General features: G+C 40.6%; 1 protein-coding gene across 4 annotated transcripts; it reads right to left on the bottom strand.

Moving 5' to 3' along the window:
* Positions 1–2,420: 2,420 nt before the first annotated feature.
* Positions 2,421–25,077, bottom strand: LOC111867079. 4 transcript variants are annotated; one of them, XM_033752535.1, is made up of 8 exons: positions 24,628–25,077; positions 21,601–21,695; positions 16,940–17,072; positions 16,030–16,137; positions 13,697–13,818; positions 12,308–12,460; positions 6,361–6,425; positions 2,421–3,283 (listed from the first exon to the last, which is right to left on the bottom strand). In XM_033752535.1, exons 3-8 carry the CDS (start codon positions 16,953–16,955, stop codon positions 2,959–2,961), a joined length of 789 nt encoding a protein of 262 aa, XP_033608426.1. In that variant the 5' UTR covers positions 16,956–17,072; positions 21,601–21,695; positions 24,628–25,077; the 3' UTR covers positions 2,421–2,958. The 4 variants fall into 4 exon arrangements, with proteins under 4 accessions (XP_033608426.1, XP_033608427.1, XP_023712334.1 ...); XM_033752536.1 differs by having other exon boundaries at positions 25,027–25,063; XM_023856566.2 differs by lacking the exon at positions 21,601–21,695.
* Positions 25,078–26,924: the final 1,847 nt, after the last annotated feature.

The raw sequence follows: 26,924 nt of genomic DNA, 5'->3' as shown, positions 1-26,924 counted from the left end.
CATTTATCGTGTAGAGTGCAACAGGATGCTGAGATATAATGATGATGATAAAGTGTAGAGCTGTCTGGCTTAGCCATGTTTAATGTGATCATTTTGTGTGTGTGTATATGCTTAAGTGTGCACGGTTGTGCTCGGTGTAAAATTCACAGTGACTAACATGATCAGTGTGGCCAAAATCATGTGTTATATTGCAAATAGGAATTCCAAGATAATAAGACACACTATATTTTAGATAATTTATATAGACCTGAAAAATATTCACATTCTTCTGGCATGAACAGTTGTTGCTGTGTTTTGCAAGAGCCCACCACTGATCCCTATTTTGAAGCAGATGAACCCAGCCCTCTACAGTTTAATAATACCCTCCTGTCTACTCAAAGGTCTCCCAATTGGTCTCTTCCAGTCTGGCCTTTGACTCAAACCTGTATGTATTTCTCATCTTCTCGATGTGTACTACATGGCCTATCCATAACATTCTGGTTTTGATGATCAACCTAATGGTATTTGGCAAAGAAGGCAAAATGTGGTTTAAATGCATGTATTTATGATTTGTTTCAATGGGACTGTCAGCATCTCATACATTGTAGCATGATATGGTAAGATAATCAATGAATAGTGAATTGGAAAGGATGTGACAGGAAGCAGTCATGGCCTGATTTGAGGTACAGTCCCAGCATTTGCCTGGAGGGACAGAGGAAAACCACAGAGCACCTCAATAGGGGTAGATGGTGTCCTGGCAGAGACTCAAATTGAGCAGCTTCTGAATACAAATCAGAAGTGTTACCATTTTCTTGACAGTTTGAAGTGAATCAATAAAAATAAATGACATTTTAATAACCAAACACAGTTACATAAATTAGTCACCAAGTTAGTGAACCATCCAAGGATCACAGCTAGTGGGGTGATGGAACCAACATAAAGTGAGGTAAAATGCTATCCCTTTGTCAGGCCATGGAGGCCCATAAGGTTGTGAAATGTCGAGGCTCCCACATTTTCTAGAGAGTTGGCTCACAGATGGCTGTGAGGTAGCATAAAATGAGGACTTCAAAATTAAAAAAGTAGTTTATTATATATTTTCTTTCATGTCAATAGCCAGTCATGCAAGACAAATTCAGTCTTCAGATTTAAGTGATACCAAGAAATAAAATACTTCTGATGATTTATTTCAGTGTTTTCTTTCTCAGTGACTGTGTTTATGAACTGTATGGTGAGAGAATTGTCAGCTCTGCTTCCATTTTAAAATATCTGTAGAATGAGATTTGATGTTCTCATGGCAGGAAATATTAAGATGACAGTCATTTGTGACATGTTGCTGTGTAGGTCACAGGGTTCTTGCTGCCTTCATGTTCAGGGTAAAAACCAAGGGAGCAAATTTCTCCAAAATAATGCTTGTCTAGCAAAATACATAGCAGCACATCCCATAAGACTGCAATCTTAATCTGTAGACTCATCTCAGAGCTTCTCATAAATTGCTGAGCCATTCAGGCAGAAGAGTATGATACTCCTTCCACCTAGACTGGCTGTCAAGATTCGCATTTCTAACAGACAAGCCTAACAAATTTACAATAAAACTTACCCGGATTACAACAGGTGCTGGAAATGCTCTCTGTTGTTGTTAAGAGAATGTCCAAGCCTTGGACAGATTCCTTCATTAATGGGGTGGGAAAGATTGATGTTCTTAGTGCTGATTTAAGAAAAATTGAGTGAAATCTATATACATTTGAACATTTGCCTCAATTCTGATAGCATCCCCAATCTGTGTGGCCCAACAAGATGGCAGAAGCTTCAGACTTGTTCATATCTGCAACGATTTGCTTAAAGCTCTGACATTATTGTACTCTATATTGCAGTGATCTGCTTCATCTAGAAAATGAGCAAACAGTAATCCTCCCCTGGCTGAAGCCCAAACATGTACTTTTGAATTATGTACTTGTTGGGAGGAAAGGGACATTATTTTACAATAAAAATTAAACCTTCCATTGAAAATGTCATGTTCTACACATTGTGGTTTTGTTAATTGCAAACACATTGCCAATACGTTTTCTAGTAGTTTTCTTGAAAATGAGTACCAGTATCTTTCTTCCCAAAAATTAACACTGATTTTACACTTTTTACTTACTTACTTGCTTTCCACAGGTGTAACATAGCCAGGGTGTGAAGCTGACCACTCACCTCCTACTGGTGCCAAGGTCAAGAAAACGTGGATCTATACGTCCACTCCCCCATATGACTTCTTGGTGTAATGCTTAATTAGTTAAGCACAGGGGCAGCTTTACTTTAACTTTACCTAGCTATTGCTTACACAGATTATACGTGGTAGAGTCATTAAGTTCGTGGAATGTGGTTTTATTTTATCATATTACAAGGTATTCACATACACTTATGCAGATCCACATTGGCCCTCAAAATAGTTGCTGTTGGCCGCTATGCAAGTCTGCCAACGTTGATAAAGCTGTCAAAAACATTGCTGAAACATATTGGCAGTAAATTCCCATGCGACACTTTGTGGTCATTCCACACAGTTATTGACTGTGGTAGTATATGTTTCACATGTGTATGTTCTTGCTGTAATATAAGATGAACCTATGATCCACACACTCATCACAAACCCATAAGGTGTGTGTGTAGAAAGTATAAGTTAAAAGCCATACACTCTTAGCTTCTTCAGTAATTGTTTTCATGCTGACCTTGTTCTCAGGAACAGAGGACGTTGTACATATTGGTAAAGTGACTCACAGGCTGCAGAATCATTCTGAACATTTTAAAATATCCAAACACTGATTCTGGGAATCTCAAGTTATGTTGCACTATTTTTGAATGAATCATTAAAGTTGATGATGCTTAGCAAATAAATTTGGTTAGTTCCAGTTTTGAAATTGCTAGTGAACTATAGTTCTCCTAACGACTTCTTTCACAACAAAATGTTAGGTTCTGAAACAAACAAAAGTTCACTTATGTTTAGAAGATCGTGCGTCCATACGGTTGTGGTTTCTTGAGGGCTGATCGCAAGGGATAGTCATGTTGGTTTGGCTCATGCTTTACTGGGCGTCCCAGTGGGGGACTGTAGTCTGGTTGGGGTATGGGCAGAGGCGCCACTGGTGCCACTGGAGTAGATACTGGTGTTGCAACACGAGGGAGTATTTTAGTGGACTCTGGAGTACCATAAAGTGAATGGGGCCAGTTGTTTTCAGCGAATTGCCAAGGGTTTCGCTGCTTTTGACCCACTGTTGGAGACTGAATGTCCCACGCTGATATTGGCTCTTGCTGGAATGATGGGTTTTGCCTGAAAAAATAAATCAGATTGCTCTATTCACTGATTGCTCCAGCTATGCAATATCAATGCTGAAAGGTTTGAAGGCAGTGTAGGGGTACAACACTTATAAGTAGGCCTCTACTCCCCACCTCTCTTGCACAAGCTCTCTCTGGTGTCATAAATGAGGTTCAGAGAAATTAGTCAATGAGGTAAAATAATTTAATCTGATGTGGAAATGTCCCTTTCTCATTCATAAATTCATGGAGCAAAAATATTCCATCTATACAATGTGGAGGTCATTACTGCATTCACAGGAGGTCTGCACTGAACTGTTCTCAGACACACAAAACCATTCCAATCTGATTTCCTTAAGATCCAGCTTAAAATTCCTCCCACCTTTACCTAGGTCTCCCAAATGGTCTCTTCCTTTCAGTTGTTCCAACCATAACTATGTATGCATTTCTCATCTCTGCCTTGCAGACTACATGTTCCACCCAGCTCATCCTCATTTTCCCAGCAATATCTAATGAAGAATACAAATTAAGAAGTTTGTGAGTATGCAATTTTTACACCTTTCTGTTCTCAATTAGGTTCAGATATTCTGCTCTGCATCCCTTCTCTAACATCTGGTATGAAGGAAGTGTCACAGTATTTCAAATTGAGGCACTGTAAGACTACTTTTAAAATCTAATTTTCTTAATTTGTTAACAGGCTGAAATGACCGTTGTGGTTAAATCCAGTTTAAACCCTTATTTGGTTAAGAGGAGTTACAAATATTTGGGGCTAGACACACTGTGTGGTAAAGATGGATGTAGCATATCTTAGTCCGGGTAGAAATCTGCAATTTGAGCCTGTGCAAAGGACTGTGTAAAAAGAAACTATATAGGAGACTTCAGCCAGGCAACTTTGAAGTCCTTGAGGCATCAAGAATAATGTTGAATCTGGTCTGGGAATGTCAACAGGAAATTTGTGCCCCATCCAGTAGGAACAAGGTAACACTACCCTGTGTCCCTGGCCACACTGGAATTCTGGGCAATGAGGATGGAGATGCCTTGGCTAGAATTGGATTGAGAAGTTAATTTCATTGTTGGGCCCTGCCATAGCTCAAGCAGTTAGTAGCTGGCTTCCCACCATGGCGACCCGGGTTTGATCCCAGGTCTGGTCAAGTGGAATTTGTGGCGGACAAAGTAGTGCTGGGGCAGGTTTTCCCTGCCAATCTCCATTCCATCAATTGCTCCACAATCACCCTCACCTATCATCTGGGGCTGGTAAAATAGGCCAGAAGTGGCTGCAGTACAAGGGATTTAGTCCCACCCCACTAGCATAAAAAAAATGTCTTTGTCCCAAACTGCAATTCCAAACTCACTGTGTGTTGGTAGGCTTAAGATTAAGGAGTGTCTAATAAAAAACACTCCAAACATTGGGCTGCCACACAGATATGAGACAGTTGAAGCTCTTTGTTGAAGGGCCTTTAATAATGTGCTTGGACAAGGAACATTGTGTGCTGGTCGTTTGGCACTAGAGCTGGTCTGGATGCTGTCGAGGAGAGAAGAATCTCATGTCCCCCCCAAGGTAATCTTGGATATCTGCATGTAGCCTAATAATCTGTATATGTTGGTGTGTAAGGGACAGGGTTAAGAATATATAACTCACTCTTTATATGTGGCTTGAGCCATTTTGACAAAAGGGCTCTAGAAACCCATATCATATAAAATAGATGTTACATCATATGCAGAATTGATGCCACACTGTAATTACAGAAGACCAGTTTATGGTGCTATGACCACTGCTTCAGTTGCATATGAAATACAGGGTGCATCAGAAAGAATGGATGGATATCACAGGGCAATAAAATTGGTAAGGCTTCATCAAATCCAAATTTTATTGTTACCATCAGATTCGCCAATACTTGCAGTTTATTTGTGGAGTACAATATTATCCATATGACGTCCTTGGCTTCTGATACAGATGTTGAGGCGTTTTCTGAAGTTATTCTTCACTCTCGCGGTCATATCTGGTGGAATCGCCGCAATTTCTTCTTGAATCGCTGTCTTCAGCTCGTCCAGTGTATGTAATTGATGTTTATAAACTTCTGCCTTCAAATGGCCCCAAAGGAAGAATTGCAGGGCTCAAGATCAGGTGAACGTGCGGGCCAAGGAATGTCACTGCGATGCAAAATGACTTTAGGTTCACCCTAGGTTGAACCTGTGGCACGAAATGAAGCCACCCACCACAAAATTGTGTTCTGAGTTGGGATCCTATTGCGACGTCCGAGCCGAAATGAGTGCTGAAGGCTCATTGAGTGGCGATCACAGACTCTCTATTTTCCAAAAACGTCTCTACGACGAACACATGCTGTGCACCCGATTACTCCTTGTTACCAATTGAAACTGCATTCTCCCACCGACCCAACAGTTGCCCCCCCCCACTCTACATTCCCCCCGTCGCAGCGTAACGGTCGCTTGAAATCCAACTATCCTTTCTGACGCACCCTGTACTACAGTAGAATTCTGAAAGACATATGATGTGGTGGTATAACCATTAAAATTGATGTGGAGAAAGTGTCCACTACCAACATTCAGATGAGTTAATATTTAGTTTTACTATTAAGTTTATTTTTTTTCATTAGCAGATAGTGGCACATAACCACAGCATTTTAATTGAAACAGCAGCAGCCAGTCAACCATTCTTGCCTTAATGCCTCAGTATTTATTTGACTGAATGTCATGGTTGAAATGTTAACACTCCTTTGCATTCTGAGCGTTGCCTGTTTGAATCTTGACCCAGAGACCAGCTATCCTGAGGTTTATTGTCGTTTCCCAGCCCTCCATATATGTGCTTGTGTAATGCCTCAAATTAGGCTATGACCATTTATTACATATCCTTTCAAATTCGTTATTCACTGATTTGGTGTTACATAGTTTCAGATTGAAAGTGTCATTTAGAAAGTCAAATAAATACCAGTGAGTACTAGTATTATTCTGAATGGTTTTCCAGTGGCACTTTTAGCACTACTTCCTGTAACAAACAATCCACAGAGCTCTCATTTCTCTGTCAAGTGGATGCTATCTAGTAATCATATGCCTCAAGGCCAGGTTTAACATTACCTTCCATTTAGGTAAGGTTCTTCTGGAGGTGAAATGGATTGGTGACATGACAATTCTGCAGGCTCCTGTAACATAAAAGGAAAAAGTAGAATTATTCCTATGTTTTAAGAATGCCATGAAGACATGAGAGAGTGGAGATATAGCTCTGCACGTTCCTAACATCGGCATCAGATTGCGATGAGTGGATATTTTCACATCCCATCTGCTTTGTCCTAGTGAAAGAGCTCATGGTACCCACTAAATTGGAGCAGGACGCTGAATGGACCTCAAAGTCTGGACATTGTAGAGGAGAGAAAAATCTTTGCATCTTCTTGGAACTGGAGCACAATTGTCTACTTGTCCAGCCCATTGACTAGTCACTATACTGACTGAGCTATTCTGGCTGCAAACATTTACAATTAGTCTGCCTCTATTTGAGAAGTCTGTCTACATCCTGTCTCCATTAGTGTTTGTATTTCATATTTACTATTCAGACTTCAAAATTTAAAAGTCCAGTTGTAAAGCCTAGGGACACCGGAAGCATGCGTCCCATAAGATATTGGATATGGGGGATACCACCCCAATTACATGGTCCTGGTACAGTCACCTATGCTAAACAGGTTGAAGGGTAGAGGCCAGAGGCAAAGCAGCTGCTGATCCTCCAGGTATAGTCGTGAGGCTAACAACCTCACCCCATATAAAAATGTAAATTAACCTTTAAATACTTTCTTAAATGGCCACTGCTGTTGGGCGTTTATATCTTCGTTGCTTTTTGGCATTTTAAATACTTTCAAGTAAAAGTACTATAGGTAAAGTTGTCCCTGTGCTTAAAACCAATTAAGCACTATGTCATAAAGGCTCATGTGGGAGTGGATGTATAGATCCACCTTTACTTCACCTCAGCACTAGTTGGAGGTGAGTTGTCAGCTTCACGCCCCGGCCGCCTTACCCCCGGAGAAAGAACCCCCGGTACCCATTAGATAGGAGGCTGGGTGGGCCCCAGAGCCGGTTTGGATGACATGGAGAAGAGAGAAATCTTACCCCTACCGGGACTCGAACTCCGACCTCTCTGCCGTCCAGCCCGTAACCAGTCGCTATACCGACTGTGCCATCCCGGCTCCTAAATACTTTTAAGTGCTTTATTTAAAATCCTGTATCTAATACAAATTTTAATAAAGGAATGGAATTAACTTTGTTTTTATCAGCAAACAACTTAATGTCACATATTTTAACGTAAGATTTGAAAATGTTTAAGCAAAAAGGATACTCCTTATATTTTTATTTTTGTTGCGTATTGTACAAAAATGTTTTCCGCTTCACCACAAAGTGGTTTTGCATTGTAACATCGTCCCTTCTTGAAGTTCTCGAAACACTTGACATACTTCCGCTGTCTCTGGTGCCTTAAGACATCTGGAACTACTACAAATCTTGTTTTATTATTATGTTCCTAAAGTTCACATTTCAGATACTCGAACCTGTTGACTAGAGGGATATAAAAGTGAAAATATAGGAATTCACGAGAGATTGGAGAGAAAAATATTTTTTTTTTCGTACGTCAGTGCTAAGCCCTTCCATTGCAGCTGCAAGGAAATATTGCCCTTCGTAGCTTTCTATGGTCGCATACAAATGTTTGTATTGTAGGTGAGATACAGAGTGCAATCAGTTTTCTTTGAGATTATAGTGAATTCGAATATCGTAGCATAATTGGTCATACCGGGTCATACAATGACAATGAAACGTCGTTCGGAACGTAATAAGCGCAAGATACGTGAGGTGAGACTGCATTCTCGGGTGCTTCGAGATGCTAAGGCGTGATTAACTTGGAAGACCCGCGGGAAAGGTGGTGTGAAGCCTATATATACATGAAGAAGATAAAAAAGAGGTATGTTCTTTGAATTTTACTACATTTAAAAGTAATTATTTAGAATTGTATGAGCGCTTCTACCAGCGGCTTGTGCGCGTGCTTCAAATAAAAAAAATACTCTGTGGTTTTAGTCCGCAAGCGTGCTATACCGACCGAACGACGGCCGTGCTTCAACTAGTCACGTTTAAGTGCCGGAATATGTGTATTTGACAACGATGATTGTACCGTTCACTGTACCAATATGTGTACTTCGGAAGTTAAAGGTTAATGTACATGCATCCTAAGCTTTTTCTGTAATTCCTGGAATGTTATGACCTCACAAATCTAGGTTTTCTACAGTGATCTAAAATCCTATACAACAGGAACAGAGACTTCATGTTAGTCTCTCACAATTAGACCAGTCCACAGATGGAGCTATTTCAGGGTGCTAAGTGTGTTTCCCATACTGAACATTAGACTTCACTGAGTCAGTGCAATGGAATTAGTGTGTATAAAGGTACTACCTTATGAGATGTGATGCTATGTACCAGTGTTCCTTTGAAATGCCAGTAAACTCCTCACATCACATCCCAGTAGATAGTACATTTCGTTATCACTGCTGTGAGAACCTGAAATCCAACTTACAAATTGAAAATTCTTATAAACCTAACCATTTTCAACTCTCATGCCCATGAACCAGAAAATTTCGTCTCTTCTGTGAATAACCTCTTTATCATTTCAAAAATATTTCATATTTTTCTTGGATGATTGTTTTGTTGTTTGCAACCTTATCCAATTTTCATGTTTCAACTGACTGGGCGTTTTCATCACTTTACTCAGTACTTCTGGGCAAGTGCCAGGAGAGTACCTCAAATTAAGCCATGACCACTTCTTTCTATATGCTTTTGAATTTAATAATAACTATCACTGGATCATTTGATGCTATGCAGATTTCAGTTACAACAAATATCATCAGATAAACTAGAAACAAGATAATAATCATATTTCATGAACCTCAATTATGTTATTTCGAGTCAAACCCTAATTTCTTAGTTGTTCAGTGTAATCCAAGCTAGTCACTACACTGGCTGAGCTATCCTGTTTCCACCTTCAGTGTGACATTCAAAAGAAGGAACATAAATATGCCTTAAACAAATGACAACCCCACCTGTAAATATTTCTTTATGAGTTCTTTGAATGTATATTGCAGAGATCATACCTCTCCAACTGTCCCACTATCCATTCATTTTCAAGACTGTTTGAGAGATTTTGGTAAGATTTGGCATTTGCAGTCCAAACTCAAAGCTATTAGGTACATTTCATTTTGGCTGGTATTGGCCAGTATAAACCTACATTTTTGTGAAGAACAGATCTAATTTTATAAAATTCGGGAGAAATAGCTTGTCATAAGACAAATGGTACTAAGCCCTGTGTTAAGATCTATAGCTTCTGTTTGAAGCATTTTTATGCACACTGTACATTTAAAAACCAAATATCTTTGCATAATTCGGTCTGGAAAACCGAAATTAATGGCTGTGGGGATTTGCTGCGCTGACCACGGGACACCCTCTATCCACAAAAGTTGGCACTAAACTTCGCCGACATGCGGCAGTCGCTCAGTCCGTTTAGTTCGCTTGTGGACTAAAATCACGGAGTGTTTTTTTCTTTGCATAATTAAGCATTACACCACAAAAAACATATGGGGCAATAGAGATATAGCTTCAAAATTTTCAACCTTATCACTAGATGAAGATAATGGTCATGCCTCAGCTGCTTTACCTCGAGGAAGGACCCTCTCTACCCACTGGGTAGGAGACTGGATATGCCCCAGAGTCAGTTTGGCCACTGTGGAAGAGAGAATAATCTCTTGCATATGCCAAGAATTGTACCTCAATTCTTTGGTAGTCCAGTGCATAGCCTGATCACTATAGTGACTGATTTGACCCAGCTCTTTCATGAAGAAGAATTATTTATATATCCATGCAGTGTAACATATATATTGGAATTTATGAATGTGTGTATAATGCAGTATGTGTACTGTTCCAAGGTTTTACCTCCTTCTTGCACTTATGGAAGTATAGCAATTATATCTAGGAAATAAGTGCCACTACATATTTAATTCAAGAAGACAGAGTTCTTAGGGTATAAACAGAACACCTGGTATGGAGGATGTACCACTACCAAAATTAAGAATGGGCTTTTTATACTGTGATCTTTGGTGAAAAAAGTGAAGTTATTTTTGGTACAACAAATCAAAATTTCATTCATAAAGAAATTAAGAACGCTTTAAAGTTTGGTAATGCATGCTGTCATATAGTTTGGAATCTTTGTCCTGCTGTCTAAAAACATAAAGCTTGAAAGCTGCAGAACAATTTTATGTAATGTTTTGTATGGGTGTGAAACTTGGTCTCTCACATTATGGCAAGTTTTCCAAAATGTGGGGAGCACCCTTCACCCTTTGGGGGAGAAAACTCTCAGTATTCTGGTGAAGTTATATTGTAAAACTGAATTCATTATAATTCTCAGACTACCATAGATCAATTGTTTAATTGCTTCTGCATAATTTTGAATAATACACTTAATTGATAAAGCCTAAACTGTGTTCATTTTAAAAGTGGAAAACTGAAAAAGCTATTCTTCATAGGCTGAGACAAAGTTAAGAAATTTTGGGGGATGGGGCAATATGAAATCTGTGCTAAGCTAAAGGGTGGCCATTATACAAAGTTTACAAGGCATTGTATTAAGGGAAGACAATGGATTGGGGTTGTTTGAGAATGGGCAGCTGAGGAAAATATTTGGACCTCAAAAAGAGGAAATAACAGGCAGATTGAGAAAATTACATAATGAAAAGTTTCATAACTTCTTCTCTGCATAGAATAATATTAGGATGATGCCATCAAGGAGAATGAAATGGGTAGGGAATGTAGCATGCATGGGACAGATGACGTGTGAAAAATCTAGGAGTATACAGGGTATCCCAAAAGGAAAGGTGAATATTCTGGGAGGTCATAGTATTGGACCTTCTAAGAAAAAAATGTGTATATGTACATGTGTCATATTTGGAATGGTTTGTGAGATAGAAATATTTCACTGTACAGTTCCAAAATTGTGTGTAAGAAACAGGTATTAGGTACTGCTTCTATTACCAGTATTTATTGTTCAAGGGACAACGTTGGTACAGTTCACCCAGTATAAAACATTTTTTAAAATTCCACTGTCAACATCAATGCACTTTGCAACTTGTGTGAGGGCATGGCACGTTCATGTGAGTGCAACTTGGCGTTCCTTTACGCGGGCGATAACATCCATCATGTGATTGAGCAAGTTCCTCTTGTGTATCCACTTTTCTTCTATTCACTTTATTCTTCATCCAACCCCATAAACAAAAATCTAACGGGGTTAGGTCTGGAGATCTTGGTGGCCAGTTAATGGTATTGCCATAACCGATCCACCAATTAGGGAAGTGTCATTGAGATGTTGCATCATGAATCGGGCGTAATCAGAAGGGGATCATGCACTTATATGATTTTTTGCCTAAAATGACTGATGCTATGGCTATGGCCTCCCTAGAAATGAGTACCAGGAATATTCTTGGAATGTTCTTGGGGGGTAAAGGGCAGCTGGCACGTAAGGCTGACAACCTTGCTGCCATCTATGAGCCGATTGTCTAGAAAATGTGGATACCTCAACATCTCACAACCCTATGGACCTCCACGGCTTGTTACAGGGATACCTTTACTTTTTTACTTACTTTTACTGTTACCTCCCAGAATATTGACCTTTCCTTCTGGGGCACCTTGTATAAAATGAAGAAACCATGTGGAAGATTTTGGTGTGGTTGGAAAGATAATATTAAAGTGGATTTTATAGAACTATAGCGGAAAGGTATGTACTGGATTCTTTTGGCTTAGGATAAAGACATTAATGGGTTCTTATGAACATAGGTTCCAAAAATGTAGTGAGTTTCTTGACTAACTAAGCAAGTATTAGCTTCTCAGGAAGCACTCTTGTTCATGGAGGTAATTGGTTCGTCTCGAAATGAACATTTAGCTCTGAGCACATAATAGTCAGTGCTATAGTTTGACTGTCACCTGAAAAGTCATCTGTATAGTTAATTCACGGTACCTTCTTGTTTAGTTGCCATGCAGCGACACCAAGGTAGATCACCAAACCCACATTCATTATCCAGAGCACAAAGCCACGGGCACACATTATCATCAAAAAGATTGGTACAAGGAGGATGTTTGTCTGACAAGAGTTCTGTATGTCTGTCATTCTCTGAAACAGATAACACAAGTTTGTCAGGGTGTATAGTTTACCAGGGGTATATTAACACACCTTGTTATCATTATCATCATCATTATAATTAACTGAGAAGTTTGAACAACTGAAAAAAGTGCCATACCTAATTATTATTATTATTATTATTATTATTATTATTATTTAAAAAATAATATATTTGTCTCCAGTATGGCCACCCCTGTTCTATACTCATCATGACATTGTAATCTTACTTACTTATGGAGCTAAGCCCTTTTTGAGGAAAAGCCAAATCTGCAGCTATTCAACAATTTCCCAGCATTTTATGGAACACGAAGGTGCATTACAATGTTCACAAGAGCTCTCGACTGGTTCCCATCCTAAGCCAGATAAATCCAATCCATAGCATCCCATCCTACCTCTCTAAGATCCATTTTAATATTGTTCACCCACCTACACCTTGGTCTTCCCAATGGTCTTTTTCTTCCTGGCTTTCCCACCAGTATCCTATATGCATTCCTCTTCTCCTCATTCCTGCCACATGCCCTGCCCACCTCATCCTCCTTGACTTGATCATTCTAATTATACTTAGAGAAGAGTAGAAGTTATGAAGGTCCTCATTATGCAGTTTTCTCCAGCCTCCTGTCACTTCATCCCTCTTCGGTCCAAATATTCTCAACATCCTGTTCTCAAACACCCTCAGTTTATGTTCCTCCTTTAATGTCAGAGACCAAATTTCACACCCATACAGAACCACAGGCAAAATTATAGTTTTGTGTATTCTAATTTTTATGTTTTTGGACAGCAGATAAGGAGACAAAAGGTTCTGGACTGAATGGTAGATGACATTGTAATCTAGAATGCAAAAAAATATTTTTTATGGAATTTGTAATTGCAGTTATAATATGACAGTATACATTTTCTCATACTAAATTATGATGAATCTTCTGTTATAATTATGAAAGAAATAAGGTTCTCTTTAAACATCATGGAACTGTGCCTGGATAGGGCAGAGGCAGCTCTGTGAAAAGAGGTAGCCATGTGACACAGAGAATTGGTGATAAGTTATCCAATTCTTGCATCAAATGATGCAGCAGATTTAGTTGAATATGAAAATACTTATAACCCGTCTTTTGGAAACCTTGCATGAGCAGTTCTTGCAGCAAGCCCTTCTTTATTGGTAATTTTTAAATTTAATTTGCCTCTTGATACTTAGTGAAGTGTTTGATGGAGCAAAGTGTGTTCCTTCCTTACCTGGACACTGTTATAATCCACCCCAAAAGCCACTGTGCCTGCAAAGTCAATCGCTGAGACTGCACCTGTGACTGCTACCCATCCAATTAAAATACTGGAAGTGTACTTGGAGAGACGGAAATCTGAAATGGGAACGGCTTTCAAGTTTATGTGTTTCACTGGCATGTTGCCACTGTGAGTGACTTGACGATGTCAACTTCACTCTTTACATTCTGTTTGCACAGTGCATCTAGTGGTTAATAAAAAATGCTCTTTTTATTGTTTTCTTTATAAAAACAGTTTCACTTGAATAATAGGATATTATCTTCATGAAGATATTAAATGTAAAAAAAAATGTAAAAGTTTTCCCTGGGCTTAATTAATTAAGCACCATGCCATGCAGATGTATGGGGAGTGGAGGCATAAGCTCCACCATTCTCAACCTCGGCACTAGATGGAGGTGAATTCAAGAAAATACCTCAGAGGAGAATTAGAGAAGAATTTTGTTAAAGCGTTTGCATAGAGCAGAGTATAAGAGTTTGCAGCATGTTTATTTTCGGGCCATCTGTATGAGGCGGAAGCGTGAACCTATTTTGTCGTACATTTGTGCGTTTAAAAGTGCGATGCTATCATTGCTTAAATTAGGAGAGAGATTTCTTATCGTGATGCATGCCCATTTCTTTCAACCTGAACTGTGTTCCAGATTACTCCTGTACACCAGTTAACTGTATGGGGTTTTATATTGTCATACGTTGTATTGTCTTACTTCCATTTTGTATAACAGTGAACTCTTTTGGCTGTGAGATTTGAGATGTTCATGACGGTGAATAATGTTTAACTTATCTGAAAGCGTAATTCCTCTTTAATATTGTATGAATATATTTATCACTGTTTTGTTCAGATGACTTTCAACACCAACATTTTCGTCACAACCAAAAGAAAATTACCATCCTGTGGAACATGACGCCATGTATTATGGTAGGTTACTATCAGGGTGCCCTGAAGATGGGGGCAGCAGGTACCTCCAATACGTAGTACATTTCTACTGAATTACTCGGAGTCACATCTAACAAAGCAATAATCTTCACTTAATTTAAAATCTAAATACATTTGATAGTTATTAAGCTGAGGGAAACGTGTATGTGTATATATATAAGGGGCACGCGGTAGCATAGTGGTTAAGGTACTATGCTACAAGTCGGAAGGTCGCGGGTTCATTGGATTTTTTTTCAATTGATCTAATCCTTCCGGCCGCACTATGGCCCTGGGGTTCACTCCGCCTCTAACAGAAATGAGTACCAGGAATAAAATAAATAATTTTCCTGGGGAGTAAAGCGCGGCCGGCGCGTAAGGCTAACAACCTTACCGCTATCTTTGAGCCGATTGTCTAGATAATGTGGGACCCTCAACGTCTCACAACCCTATGGGTCTTCACGGCCTGTTACAGGGATAGCTTTACTTTACTTTACTTCTTTATATATAGGTTATATAATTGTATAGAAATCATTGATTGACAGAAAATCATTGAAGTAGTCTCTGTTAAATCAGACATCGAAAGCGCTCTGCTACCCTTCTGCAATACTTGCCACTCGATATAACTCATTACATGGAGGATAAACCTGTCCATTTCATGACAAACCAGTGCCTCATTTGGTAGTATGACATTCTAAATTCGTCATAAAATTAACTTGTTTGCCACATTCGCTTTGAGGTCCTGAACCCAGGACTTTGCTGGCAGGAATAACAGCAAGAACAAGAGAAAGAACAGGAAGAGACGGATGAGAAGCAGAAGAGTGATGAGGAGGGAAGAAAGGGAAAAGGAGAAGTAAGAGAAGTAAAACGAGGTGTAGGAAGGGAAGGAAAAAGAAAATGAAGATAAGAAGAAAGGAGGAGGACTGAAGTAAGTTGAGAATAAGTAAAGAAGGAGATGAAGGGAAGCTGAAGAGACAGAATGATGGAGGAATAGATGAAGAAAATGGAGGACAAAGGACATAGAAAATGCAGAAAGTAAAGGTGGAGAAAAGGTGAAGAGACTGGAGGGGAAAGAAAGAGACGAAGAAGGAAGAAGAGGAAGCGGAGAAGAAGAGAAGGGATAAAGAGGTTTTAAAAAAGTATTACTTTAACGTCTGAAAAGTATAACATTTGTCCACAAATGGCTCCGTAATGGATGGTAAATTATGTCTGGATAGGTTTACCCTACCTAGAAAACATGCTTAAACGAAATGGGCATTTTAAGAGCCACCCCAATTGTGTATTGGCCCTTCTTGTTTAATTTGCACTTAATTAGTGTAACTAGCAAATGCAATATAATGTACGGAGATCGCTATCAGTGGTCAGAAGGCAGCGCCGCCTACCGTAAAGCAGAAGCCCAGAAGTCACAAGCCATATCACGCTTGTAGAAAAGTAGATGGACGTCCATACAGCGACTGTGCCTGAGCTCATAATATCTTCAGTCTGAAGAGCTGAAAGAGAACAGTGGTAAAACTAGTAATTTATATTTTGTGGAATTTGTGGGGAAAGCAATGTTAGAGAAATATGAAATTTATATTACATATTTGTCGAATGGAATATCATTGATTACCACGCCAGACATTGGAATGGGGTCCAGTAGGGCACCTTTGAAGGGACATGACACGACGTTCCTGGAATGAGGATAATGGGGGGAAAAATGAGAGAGCGAAGCGTGTCTGAGGAAGATGTAGGAAATCGTGATAGATGAAACCTTTACACCAGAAACCCCTGAAGGGAAAAAGATGTCGGATATTATTATGACGTTGACAATATTACGACATTCTGGAGAAAATAACCTAGTAACACTGTAAAATATTAGACACATTAGAAAGATAGGGAAGAATATTGTGGCGTGCCGCTTAGGGCCGGAATATTTGGAAGCAGAACGCATCCATTGCTTACAACGGCTAGCAATTCCTAGGCAGCAAAGCGTATGAAATCTTTGCCCCGGAAATGAAAGTCTAACAGTTGGGTTTCCACCGTTACAAACGAATTTTTTGTTAAACAGTTCGTAACTCTGATTGCGGCATCACAAAGTAGTCGATGATGACCAGGTCATTGTGATCTAACCATTGGTATTGATATGGAGGAAATGCTGTTACTAATGTTTGGTCATTGGATTTTGTTCGAGGTGTGTTAAATAACATACACCATAGGCAGAAGAAAGTCGAAATCACGAGAAACCTCGGTCAAGATTTCAATTCTACTACTACTACTACTACTACTACTACTACTACTCGTAACTGTAGTTACATTGTTTGAAGTACATTTGCACCAGCGTCTCTCTGAATATATTTATCCAATTTGCAGTTATGTCCACGTAGATGACTTCGGCGTACACGAGAATTCCGAGTAGAGACAGGATGCCCCAAGTTAAGGCCTGAAACTACAGCAGAAACAGAGTCAGACAGATGGTATTGCATATCAGCACTGGGTCACACCGTTAGACGCTGTATCAGCAGTGGGTTAAATTGTCAGGCACAATATGCAACGTTGGGTTACATCTTTAGAGTCAGTATGAACATTAGATGAGATCGTCAGACACAATGTCGACATTAGGTCAGGTCATTATATTCTATATCAACAGTGGGTAAGATTTTACGTTATGTCAACGCTGGGTAAAATCGTTACCCGCTATACCAACACTGGAATTGATCTATAGAAGCTACTGTGACATGTAGGCCCGTTTCTAGGAAACAATTCGGGACAAATCATGTTTCAGTGTAAACGAACATTCAACAGGTATTTCCTTGGATAGGAACAAGCAACGAACACCTGCTAGGATACCGCTACGCTATACGAGTATAAGCGGCCTTTCAGATAGGTGATTCATTCGTGAATAAGAGGTGATTTCGTAAACCAACAGGCAGTCGCAGTAGAAAGGAGAGCCAAGAACAGATTCATTCGTAAACATGGACCAAGTCAGTCACAGTAGAAGACAGGCTAGAAAACAGTCGTGGTCCAGTCAGAACGGAATGAGTCTTAGGCAGTTACTGATTGTGAGTTGTTGTAGTTGATTGTGATTAAAAGAGATTGTAAAGAAGGCGTCAATAAATCCAGTCTTCCAATCCAGAATCCGTTATTATTAGTCACGAAGCCATAAACACGTGACACTCTGTAACACTGGATAAGGTCGTTGGATACAGTATCAACACTAAGTTAGATCATTAGGCGTAGTATCAACGTTGAGCAGGATCATTAAATGCTATATCGACATCGGATCAGATCGTTAGACGCAATATCAGCAGATCGTTAGATACGGTGTCAATACTGAGTCGGATCGTTAGATGTAATACTAAGATTGTGTCAAATCGTTAAACACAGTGCCAAGTGCCATCTTATGGAGGTATAGCTCCCGTTTTTCGTACTATTCAGGAATAGATGGAGGTGAGTGGTAGCATCACGCAACGCCTGCACTTCTCTGATGAAAGAACCCCCGGTACCCATTGGATAGAGGGCTGGGTGAGCCTCAGAGCCTCTCTGCTACAAGTTCGTCTAGTCACTATATTCAGTGAGATACTTGATTCATATAGCAATATAATTAGTGGTCGAATTCCAAGATTATACATGTTCATTCATTAATTAATTCATTCATCAGTGGCTGTACAGCCCTTTGTTGGGCCCTGGCCTCCTCTTAAGTTTCATAATCTTTGTATACAGAAGGCAGGACTCCTTGGACGAGTGATCAGCCCGTCGCAAGGCCGCTACCTGCACACAGAACAACAAAAACAATAAATGCATACACACCTTGAGTGAGATTCGAACCCACGATCCCAGCGTTCGAGGGACGAAGATAGTTCATGCTTTCGACCGCGTGGCCACTGTGATCGGCCAGATTATGTATATGTACAAATATGAATTTTGGAGATGGTTCGTTCTGTGCACTAAATGGTGTACTGATGGTTTATGCACGTAGGCGTCTTAGTGACTGGAAAATCCCTTATTCCCCAAACTCTTTCATTTTTGTGCAGTTTTAGAATATTTCAAAATTTTCTACATCCGAATTTTGTGTAGGCCTATTAAGAACAGTTAAATGGAACCTGTTATTCTGTTTCCCACACGTCGACGTCTCGATTCCAACCAATTCTATAAAATCTGCAATTTTACGAAACGATGCATTGGATTCTCTGGCTATTCACGCGCACTCGAAAGAATTAGACTGTAGGATTTGAGGTTCTCACAGCAGTAAAATTTAGAGGAAAGCTGTCCCTGTGCTTAAATAATTAAGCACCACGTCATGATGGCGTATGGAGGAGTGGATGTATAGATCAACATTTTTTTTTACATCGGCATTAGCCAGATGTGAGTGGTCAGCTTCACGCCCCGGTCGCTTTACACCCGGGGAAATTATTCCCGGTACCCATTGGATAGGAGGCTGGGTGGACTCCACAGACAGTCTTGACGACATGGAGAAGAGAAAATTCTTGACCCCACCTGGACTCGAACGCCGACCCCTCGGTGTCCAGCCCGTAGGCAGTCGCTATACCAACTACGCTGTCCCGGCTCTTCCTCTAAACAGTGGTTATGAAGATATAAGGCCGTGTAGTTTGTTGAAAGTCAACCGACATTTCTAAGGAACGTATCGTCTCCATCTTCAGGGTCGAAAATTAAGCCGAGCAAAAAACCAGCGTCTAGTTGCCACCTGCTTTCGCTCTAGTTTCTTGCTCGGCTTATTCTTCTACCTTGAAGATGGAGGCGATGCGTATCTCTGAAACGTCGGTTGACTTTCAACGGGCTACATGGCATCATAACCCAGACGATATTGCTGTTTCACGTAACAGGATAATATGCTTACATTTTATAAAGGTTTGTTCAACGTGTATCGCTTTTGTATAAATGTATATAAGGTTATGTGATAAGAATCGCTTTGTGCAGTACCTATCGTTTTTGTGTAAACACCTACGAACATTAACATGAAATCTAAAATAGTATAGATTAAAACTGAATTAATTTAAAAGTCGTTAATAAAGCAATTACATTTGTTTTACTCTCAATTTTAACACAATCCGAGTGAATCAGAGTAAAGTAAAACACTGATTAGTGATGGGATGCGTCTATTAACACTTTTCGTGTTATGAACCAAGTATCTCTGTTAGAAATCAGAGATGTGTAACCTGTCAATGCAAGAAATCTCCTGTTATCAGTTGCGAGAAATCCATGGCTCTTCATCAACGAAGAATACATTAAAAGAATAATGACTGCCTTTCCAGGCCGTCTCCCTCCCCAGTACCAATCTAACCTCTAAACAATGCATTCCGCTTTCACAAACGGCGCTTTGGCGATCGAGTCATGGTTCTATAACAGTTAGGCCTGTTTCCAGTGAGAGTGAAGAGCCACTGTCTGTAAAATTTAGAGGGACAGATTTAGTCAGTATAATAGTAACGTGTGTGAAATCGCCTCCATTAATATTTACTTTCTTTTGCATTTTGATCTTATTTGTTTGGTATTTCTTTTATTGCTAGTGGGGTGGGACCAAGTCCCTTGTACTGCGGCCACTTCTGGCCTGTTGTACCAGCCCCAGATGATAGGTGAGGGTGATTGTGGAGCAATTAGTGGAATGAAGATTGGCAGGGGAAACCGAAGTACTCGGAGAAAACCTGCCCCAGCGCCACTTTGTCCACCACAAATCCCACTTGACCAGACCTGGGATCGAACCCGGGCCGCCGCGGTGGGAAGCCAGCGACTAACCGCTTGAGCTATGGCGCTGCCTATTTGTTTGATATGTTTGAAAGTTACGAATATGACGTTGCGTGGAGCCAGCTGGAAACCCATCAGCCAGTTAGGTATCAGCACAATGCACAGTACTTCTAAGGTGACTTATGTAACTGGAATGAAGGTAGGACACATTCTTCAACTTTCTCAAACCCATGGGGTTATGCTGCACAGTAAATTAGTACACGTTTGCGCAGGGTGAATTTATCACAAAAGAAGTTTTACAATAATATTAAAATGATTCTTAGAGATATAGGATGGGGTGATGTTGACTGGGTTGATCTGTCCCAGGATTAGGGACCAGTGGAGGGCTCTTGTGAACACGGTAATGAACCTTCGGGTTCTATAAAATGCTGGGAAATTCTTGAGTAGCTGCAGATTGACTTCTCCTCAAGAAGGGCTCAGCTCCGTAAGTAAGTAAATACTGTCACAACTAAGTAGTCCGTAACTGAAGGGAAGTGGAAGTCAAACAAAATGGTAGTAGAACCTTCAAGACATTTCAGACAAATGGACTCGCCATTTTTTACGCAGCCGAAAGCCCACAGAAAATGTTCGATACTTACGGAGCCCAGTGATCCGGCTGCAATGCCTAAAGGCCTCAGTAGAGGTGAATTAGCGGCCATCTTGCACCGGTGGTCAATCGAGTAGCTTACAGTACAGACTGTGTTTATCTCTAGAAAGCCTAAATATCTTTTTGTATCAGTATTTCACTACACAAAAGTTATCTACCCGTATTCACCGTTCTAAAGTTTGCTCAAGATTGGTTGCATAGACTCCTGATACTGCAGCTCCTATTGTTAACGAATATATCACGAAGTAGCACAGAGTGACGTCACCACGGTGATATCGACTGTCAGTACATATCGCTGTTAAACTGTGATTATCTTAAATAATCTAGCAGCGGAGATTAGAATTGTTTCGAAAGAATGTGCTAATGAAAGTGCGGAAACTGACAGATATTACGGGGGGCTGCATTCTCGAACAATAAACGTAATTCCTGGATATTCCCTTGTCATAAATAAAAATAGTAAGTTCTCCTTTGCCATGACACAGCTCAGGCTAGACGTTGGATTCTCGCCGCAGAGCGTTGGATTATATACTGACTTACTTAATATGAGATTCGTTGTAGACGAAGAACTCTAGCAGGTCTTTCTCCGAGTTTCTCTGTTTTCCCCTGGTAATCATCAGTCCTGCATACTCACCTATCATCGTGCCACGGGATTTCGGATATCCCTCACCAAGTGGCACATTATGACATCCTCGGTTTTAAGTCTGGGCCTCTCTCTCTCCCGACACACTGAAATTTACAGAGCAAGGAAAGGGAGTAAGCGATTTTCCTACTTCAAAGCGATCTTCTTCCCATCGTGCAATGTTTTTTTTTTTTTTTTCACAAATGAAGCTCATGGCAGTATAATCAGTTCACATGCAACGTGCAGGAAATGGCGGAGCCAGAGTCTACATTAAACTGCGGGAGACTTGACGTTTTCACAGCGGCGACTACAAGAATTGTTGTATTCGAAAGCATGACGCTTTCCTCTTCTCGGTTTCATCCTCCAATCATCTACACAGAGGCGGCACGTATCTTCGAAATGTTGGGGAATATCTACCAGATTTTGTACCGTCACATCCCATAAGATTGTAGTCTATATTAAGCTTAGCTTGAAGTTTAGTTTAGAAATACGAGTTAGTAAGAAACCTTTTGGTACCACATGCAGATTTATTCAATAAATGATGGATTTCGCCCTACATGTTTCTGTTATTCAGGCATTCTTAGACATGTCCAACAAAATAAAAGGAAGAAGGCAGTCTTCTGGGATTTGGAACCCTGTGTATGTGGTGTTAATCGACGTGTCGGAAGGAACGTATCGCCTCCATCTTCAGGGTAGAAGGAAAAATATAAGAAATCCGCAGGCTACGAGACCGTGAGAACCGGTAAAAGCAGACCAGTCTGCTAAGGATGGCCTAATCTTTAAAGCTTATAGGACGGACTTGGTAATTTTCTGGTTAAGGCTGCGCAGTTGGCAGTGTTATGTGCTGGAGAATAACAGGTTGAACGCGACCACGCAAGCTTATCCCACTTTATTCATCCCTGCTTCGTATTTGAGACATCACGGATTCGTGACTCGTGTCAGAAACCGTCTGTCCTTACGTAGGGTGTTTCATGATTTATTCAGTCTCTCCAGGACATTTCAAATTAGGTCACGACGGCTTCTTTCCACATCCTTTCCAAGTCATTATTCCTTGATCATCCTAACATTGTCTAAGCTATTGAAAGAGTCGTTTAATAAGCAACAAATAACTAAACCATTTTGCTTTCATTCTAACCTCACTTTCATGTGTCTCATCTCTTTTCCACAAACGAGGTCCTGATGACCACATCACGGCCATCCATCTCTTAGATGCAAAAAATGCCATAGAAGTTAGTAGATAAAGAAGTATCTTATGGAAATAGGATGGGAAAGTGTAGACTGTATTCATCTGGCTCAGCACAGAAACCAGTCTTTGGGTCTTTAAGGACACTGTAATGAATTTTTGGGTTCTGTAAAATCCTGCTAATTTCATGTTCTGCTGAGAAAGTATTGGCTTCTCGAGAACGATTTTGACGTATGGAGGTAATTGGTTAGCAAGTTTTTTGTGTGTTATTTTACTGCGCTCTCAGTAGACAGACTGCATGGATGGTAGGGTAACAGTGAATGATGGATTGGAAAAAAGAAAGAAACGACAATTCTCTGCTCGAGCTATTATTGACGAAAAACCTCAGTCAGGGTAGCCGGTGTTTCGGCCGCCATCAGAACCGGACGCCCTCTATTATATAAGAGAAGACGGGCCTCAGAGTCGAGCTGGATACTGTGGAGAAGAGAGAAATCTCTTATACCTGCCGGAAATCGAACTGCCATTCCTCGGTTGTCTAGTCCATTGCCTAGACACTATACCGACTGAGCTATCTAGCTCATTGGCCTAGTTCCAGGAAAGTACATTTCGAGGCCTGCTTAAAGGGCGCCGGATATAACTTGTTCATGTTTATTCTACAGTAACACTAAGCTTAACCTGTGTTCCTTGAATTACGTATGTACAAATATGCACTCGCACACGCCTGATGACCACACAAACTTCACGGAATGAGGATAATTAAATTCTTTTACTGACGTAATTTGTTACTTCTTGGAAACCATGATTGTCCATAGCATAGTGGTTCTCCATTTCCTCACGAGATGGAGGCCTAGGCGGGTAAGGTCTCGGATCTCCCTGTGAATGCCACCTGCATGCCATCCACCGATTTCACAGTGAGCCTTGGCACACTGTATAGGACTAATCTTTACGTCAGGTGTTGAGAGAAAATGATACTAACTAGCTAAATTGAATTAGCTTAGTTATAAGTTCGGCTTTGGATTGTTTGGTTTATGTACTGAGATCCTTCAATGAGGAAAACAGCTGGTTAGTAGCTGTATGGCAGGAGTTCTATTCCCGGTAAGGGCAAGAGCTTTGTCTGGCGCGATTCTCGTTCCCTCTCAGCTTACTCTATAGTGGACTGGGGCAAAGCGACGCTACTGAACGCAGGGATTCCGGAAGAGAATGCAGCTAGCTGTTTTACAGCAGGAGCTCAAGCGACCTCATGACCATCGCGGTTCGAACTTCATTCAGTGCATGAGGTCTGTGAGGTTCTTCGCGGTTCTCTCAATCCGTCAAGACAAATGGCTGAATGGTAGCTGGAATTAGGTGACAGCATCTTCGTTTCCAGTCCTATGAACGTCCTGGTAAACAAATTCACATAATCTTGGTGAAACCTAACCAGCAAACGTGATGTAGTGTCGTTACATAACCAACTACAGATGTTCACTTGAATTCCCTAGACAGCTGAGGTCGCAACAATGAAAAAGTCCATTCGTAAAAACTTTGCGTGTGACGAGAGGGACTTATTCCTTGTCATGTTACATGGCTCGGGGCCATGTGTGGCCAAATTGTACTACCTTGGGCGTCCCTGACCCTTTCAGTGTTATGTGGATGAAGTGTGTAGTTGATGGCCATTATTCATACTATAAATCATTGAAATATCCTCAATATATGGTCTTTAATATCAGCTTATCAGACACTCTTATGATAAACCATAATCAGTGGCGTGCATACAATTTGTCAGTTACAGGCAGGAATCTGTGGTGTGAAAGCAATTTTTCATAGATCAGAATCAAGCAGCTCTTTCCCCGAGTAAGGCATGTGGAGCAGGTACTTACTCCTGTCATCCGTCTAGAGTCGTGGTTAAGAATGCTTGGAGCTTTACGTCAGCTTCGCACTATATCCTTATGTTGTGGTTCTTCTGCATAGAAACAACTTAACCGTTTCAGCACACACATTTTACACGTAGAAACTTCACGTTACAACAGTATTTCAGATACGTAACACTATGCATGTTTTATTTCAGTAAGTTCGCAGTGAAATTCATGTTCAGCGTCGTCGACTACAGAGCTAAATGTTGCGCATTACTCCACTCTTGTATATGATCTTACAGTCACGCCTAAAATAATTATTAGATGGTTTCCAGAGCTTGTCTGGACGCCGAGCGAAAACCGAACCTCAGTGCTCCGGTAGCCAGCCAGTAGACATCATTATATCGACTGAGTTACTGCACTCACCGGACTATATGTGACCGGGAAAAGAATGCTCACGTCCCTTCCATGATCTGATCTCCTGTCGTAAACATTAATGACTGAGCAAAATTTAGCTTCATAGGCTTGATCAGTGTTTCTTAACCAGTGGAACGCATCCCACTGGTGCCACTTGATTGTCGGCTGGGTGAGAAAATAATAATAGCAAAACGCACTTATAGAGAAACTTTCCTGCTCAAACGCACAAGCTTCTCACTATAGCCGCACTATAATCGTACTTTTACTGTTTCAAAATGCTCTCAACAATTTTTCCTCAGAGCAAGAACTCACGTATCATATACGTACGTAAAAGTTATAGGTAAAGCTATCCCTGTAACAGGCCGTGAAGGCCCATAGGGTTGTGAGACGTTGAGGGTCCCACATTTTTTAGACAATCGGCCCACAGATGGCGGTGAGGTTGTCAGCCTTACGCGCCGGCCACACTTTACCCCCCAAGAATATTCCTGGTACTCATTTCTGTCAGAGGCTGAGACGACCCCAGTGCCATAGTGCAGCTGGAAGAATTAGGCCAACTTAAAAAAAGTCCACCTCATCGGGACTCGAACTCGCGACCTTCCGGCTTGTAGCATAGTGCCTCAGTCTATGTTCCTCCCTTAATGTCAGAGACCAAGTTTCACACCCATACAGAACCACAGGCAAAATTATAGTTTTGTATATTCTAATTTTTATGTTTTTGGACAACAGACGAGAAGACAAAAGGTTCTGGACTGAATGGTAGCAAGTGTTACCCGAGTTCAATCGCCTCTGAACTTCCTCCTGAATCAGGTTTCGATCTGTTATCGTTGTTCCCAAATATCTGAACTGTGCCACATTTTCAAAACATCTGTTTCCTATCTTTATGTCATGATTTTGCTCTGCATTTTGGTGACGAGACAGCAACATGTACTTACTGTTCTCTGTGTTTACTTCTAGACCAACCTCTTTATTTGCGTCAATTAAAGTTAGTGTGTTTTTCTTTATGGTATCTACATTATCACCCAGTAGATCCATATCATCGGCGTAGACCAACAGCTGATGTGATCCATTTAATTTCAGTCCTGGTTTCCCTGGACCTTCCTAATTGCACATTCTAAGGCAAAGTTGAAAAGGAGTGGCGATAAAGCATCTCCTTGCTAACACAAAAAAAATATATATATATTGCAACAGGTCAGTCAGTCTTCCAAAAAGACTTAAGCATTTTATTGGTCAAATTGCCACGGTAAATTCCTGCGGCAAGAAGGACGTTGAACTTATACAAATGACAGGCCATAGAACAGACGCATGTCTCAGATATACGTGTCACAATATTTTGGGAATTATTGAGAACTTGAAAGCTCTGAGAAGAGGTAGTGTGTGATTAAAAAACAAAGAGTTAATTGACATAAAGTACAGGGCAGTAACAATAATATCATTTTTTTTCAGTTTCTTTTAATTCAAGTGCCATGTCTTCATGTTCACCATACGAAGTTTCAGAACTCCTCCACCTTTCAGAATGTTCCGCCCTATCAAAGGGCAGGTTCAAGACGTGCACTGCAATAAAATCACGTGACTGCCGCAACAGATGCACACGCAATACTAGAGGAACTGTTGGAGGCGGTGTTTTGTGTTGGGTCCTTGCAGAAGCTATGTAAGGATATGCAAGGAGTGCCTCAAAGGGCTTCAATGGGTTTGCTTGCGTGGAGGCGGGTTCGAATACGGCCACCGTAAACGTGTGAGTCATGAGAAGGGATGAAAAGGGAACGCAGTGTCTGGGGATATAACTGGGCCACTTAGTTCCTGGGGGATATAAATAGGGGGACCTGGCCCTACAGGTTCGGGGAGTCTTGAATCTGAGACAGTAAAATGACTGCGCTGGCGAGGGTCAGCATCAATGATATGTTACGTAA

Source organism: Cryptotermes secundus, unplaced genomic scaffold, assembly GCF_002891405.2.
Source record: "Cryptotermes secundus unplaced genomic scaffold, Csec_1.0 scaffold205, whole genome shotgun sequence".
In the NCBI taxonomy this organism is placed as follows: Eukaryota; Metazoa; Arthropoda; class Insecta; order Blattodea; family Kalotermitidae; genus Cryptotermes; species Cryptotermes secundus.
This window is presented reverse-complemented; position numbering and strand designations above follow the sequence as displayed.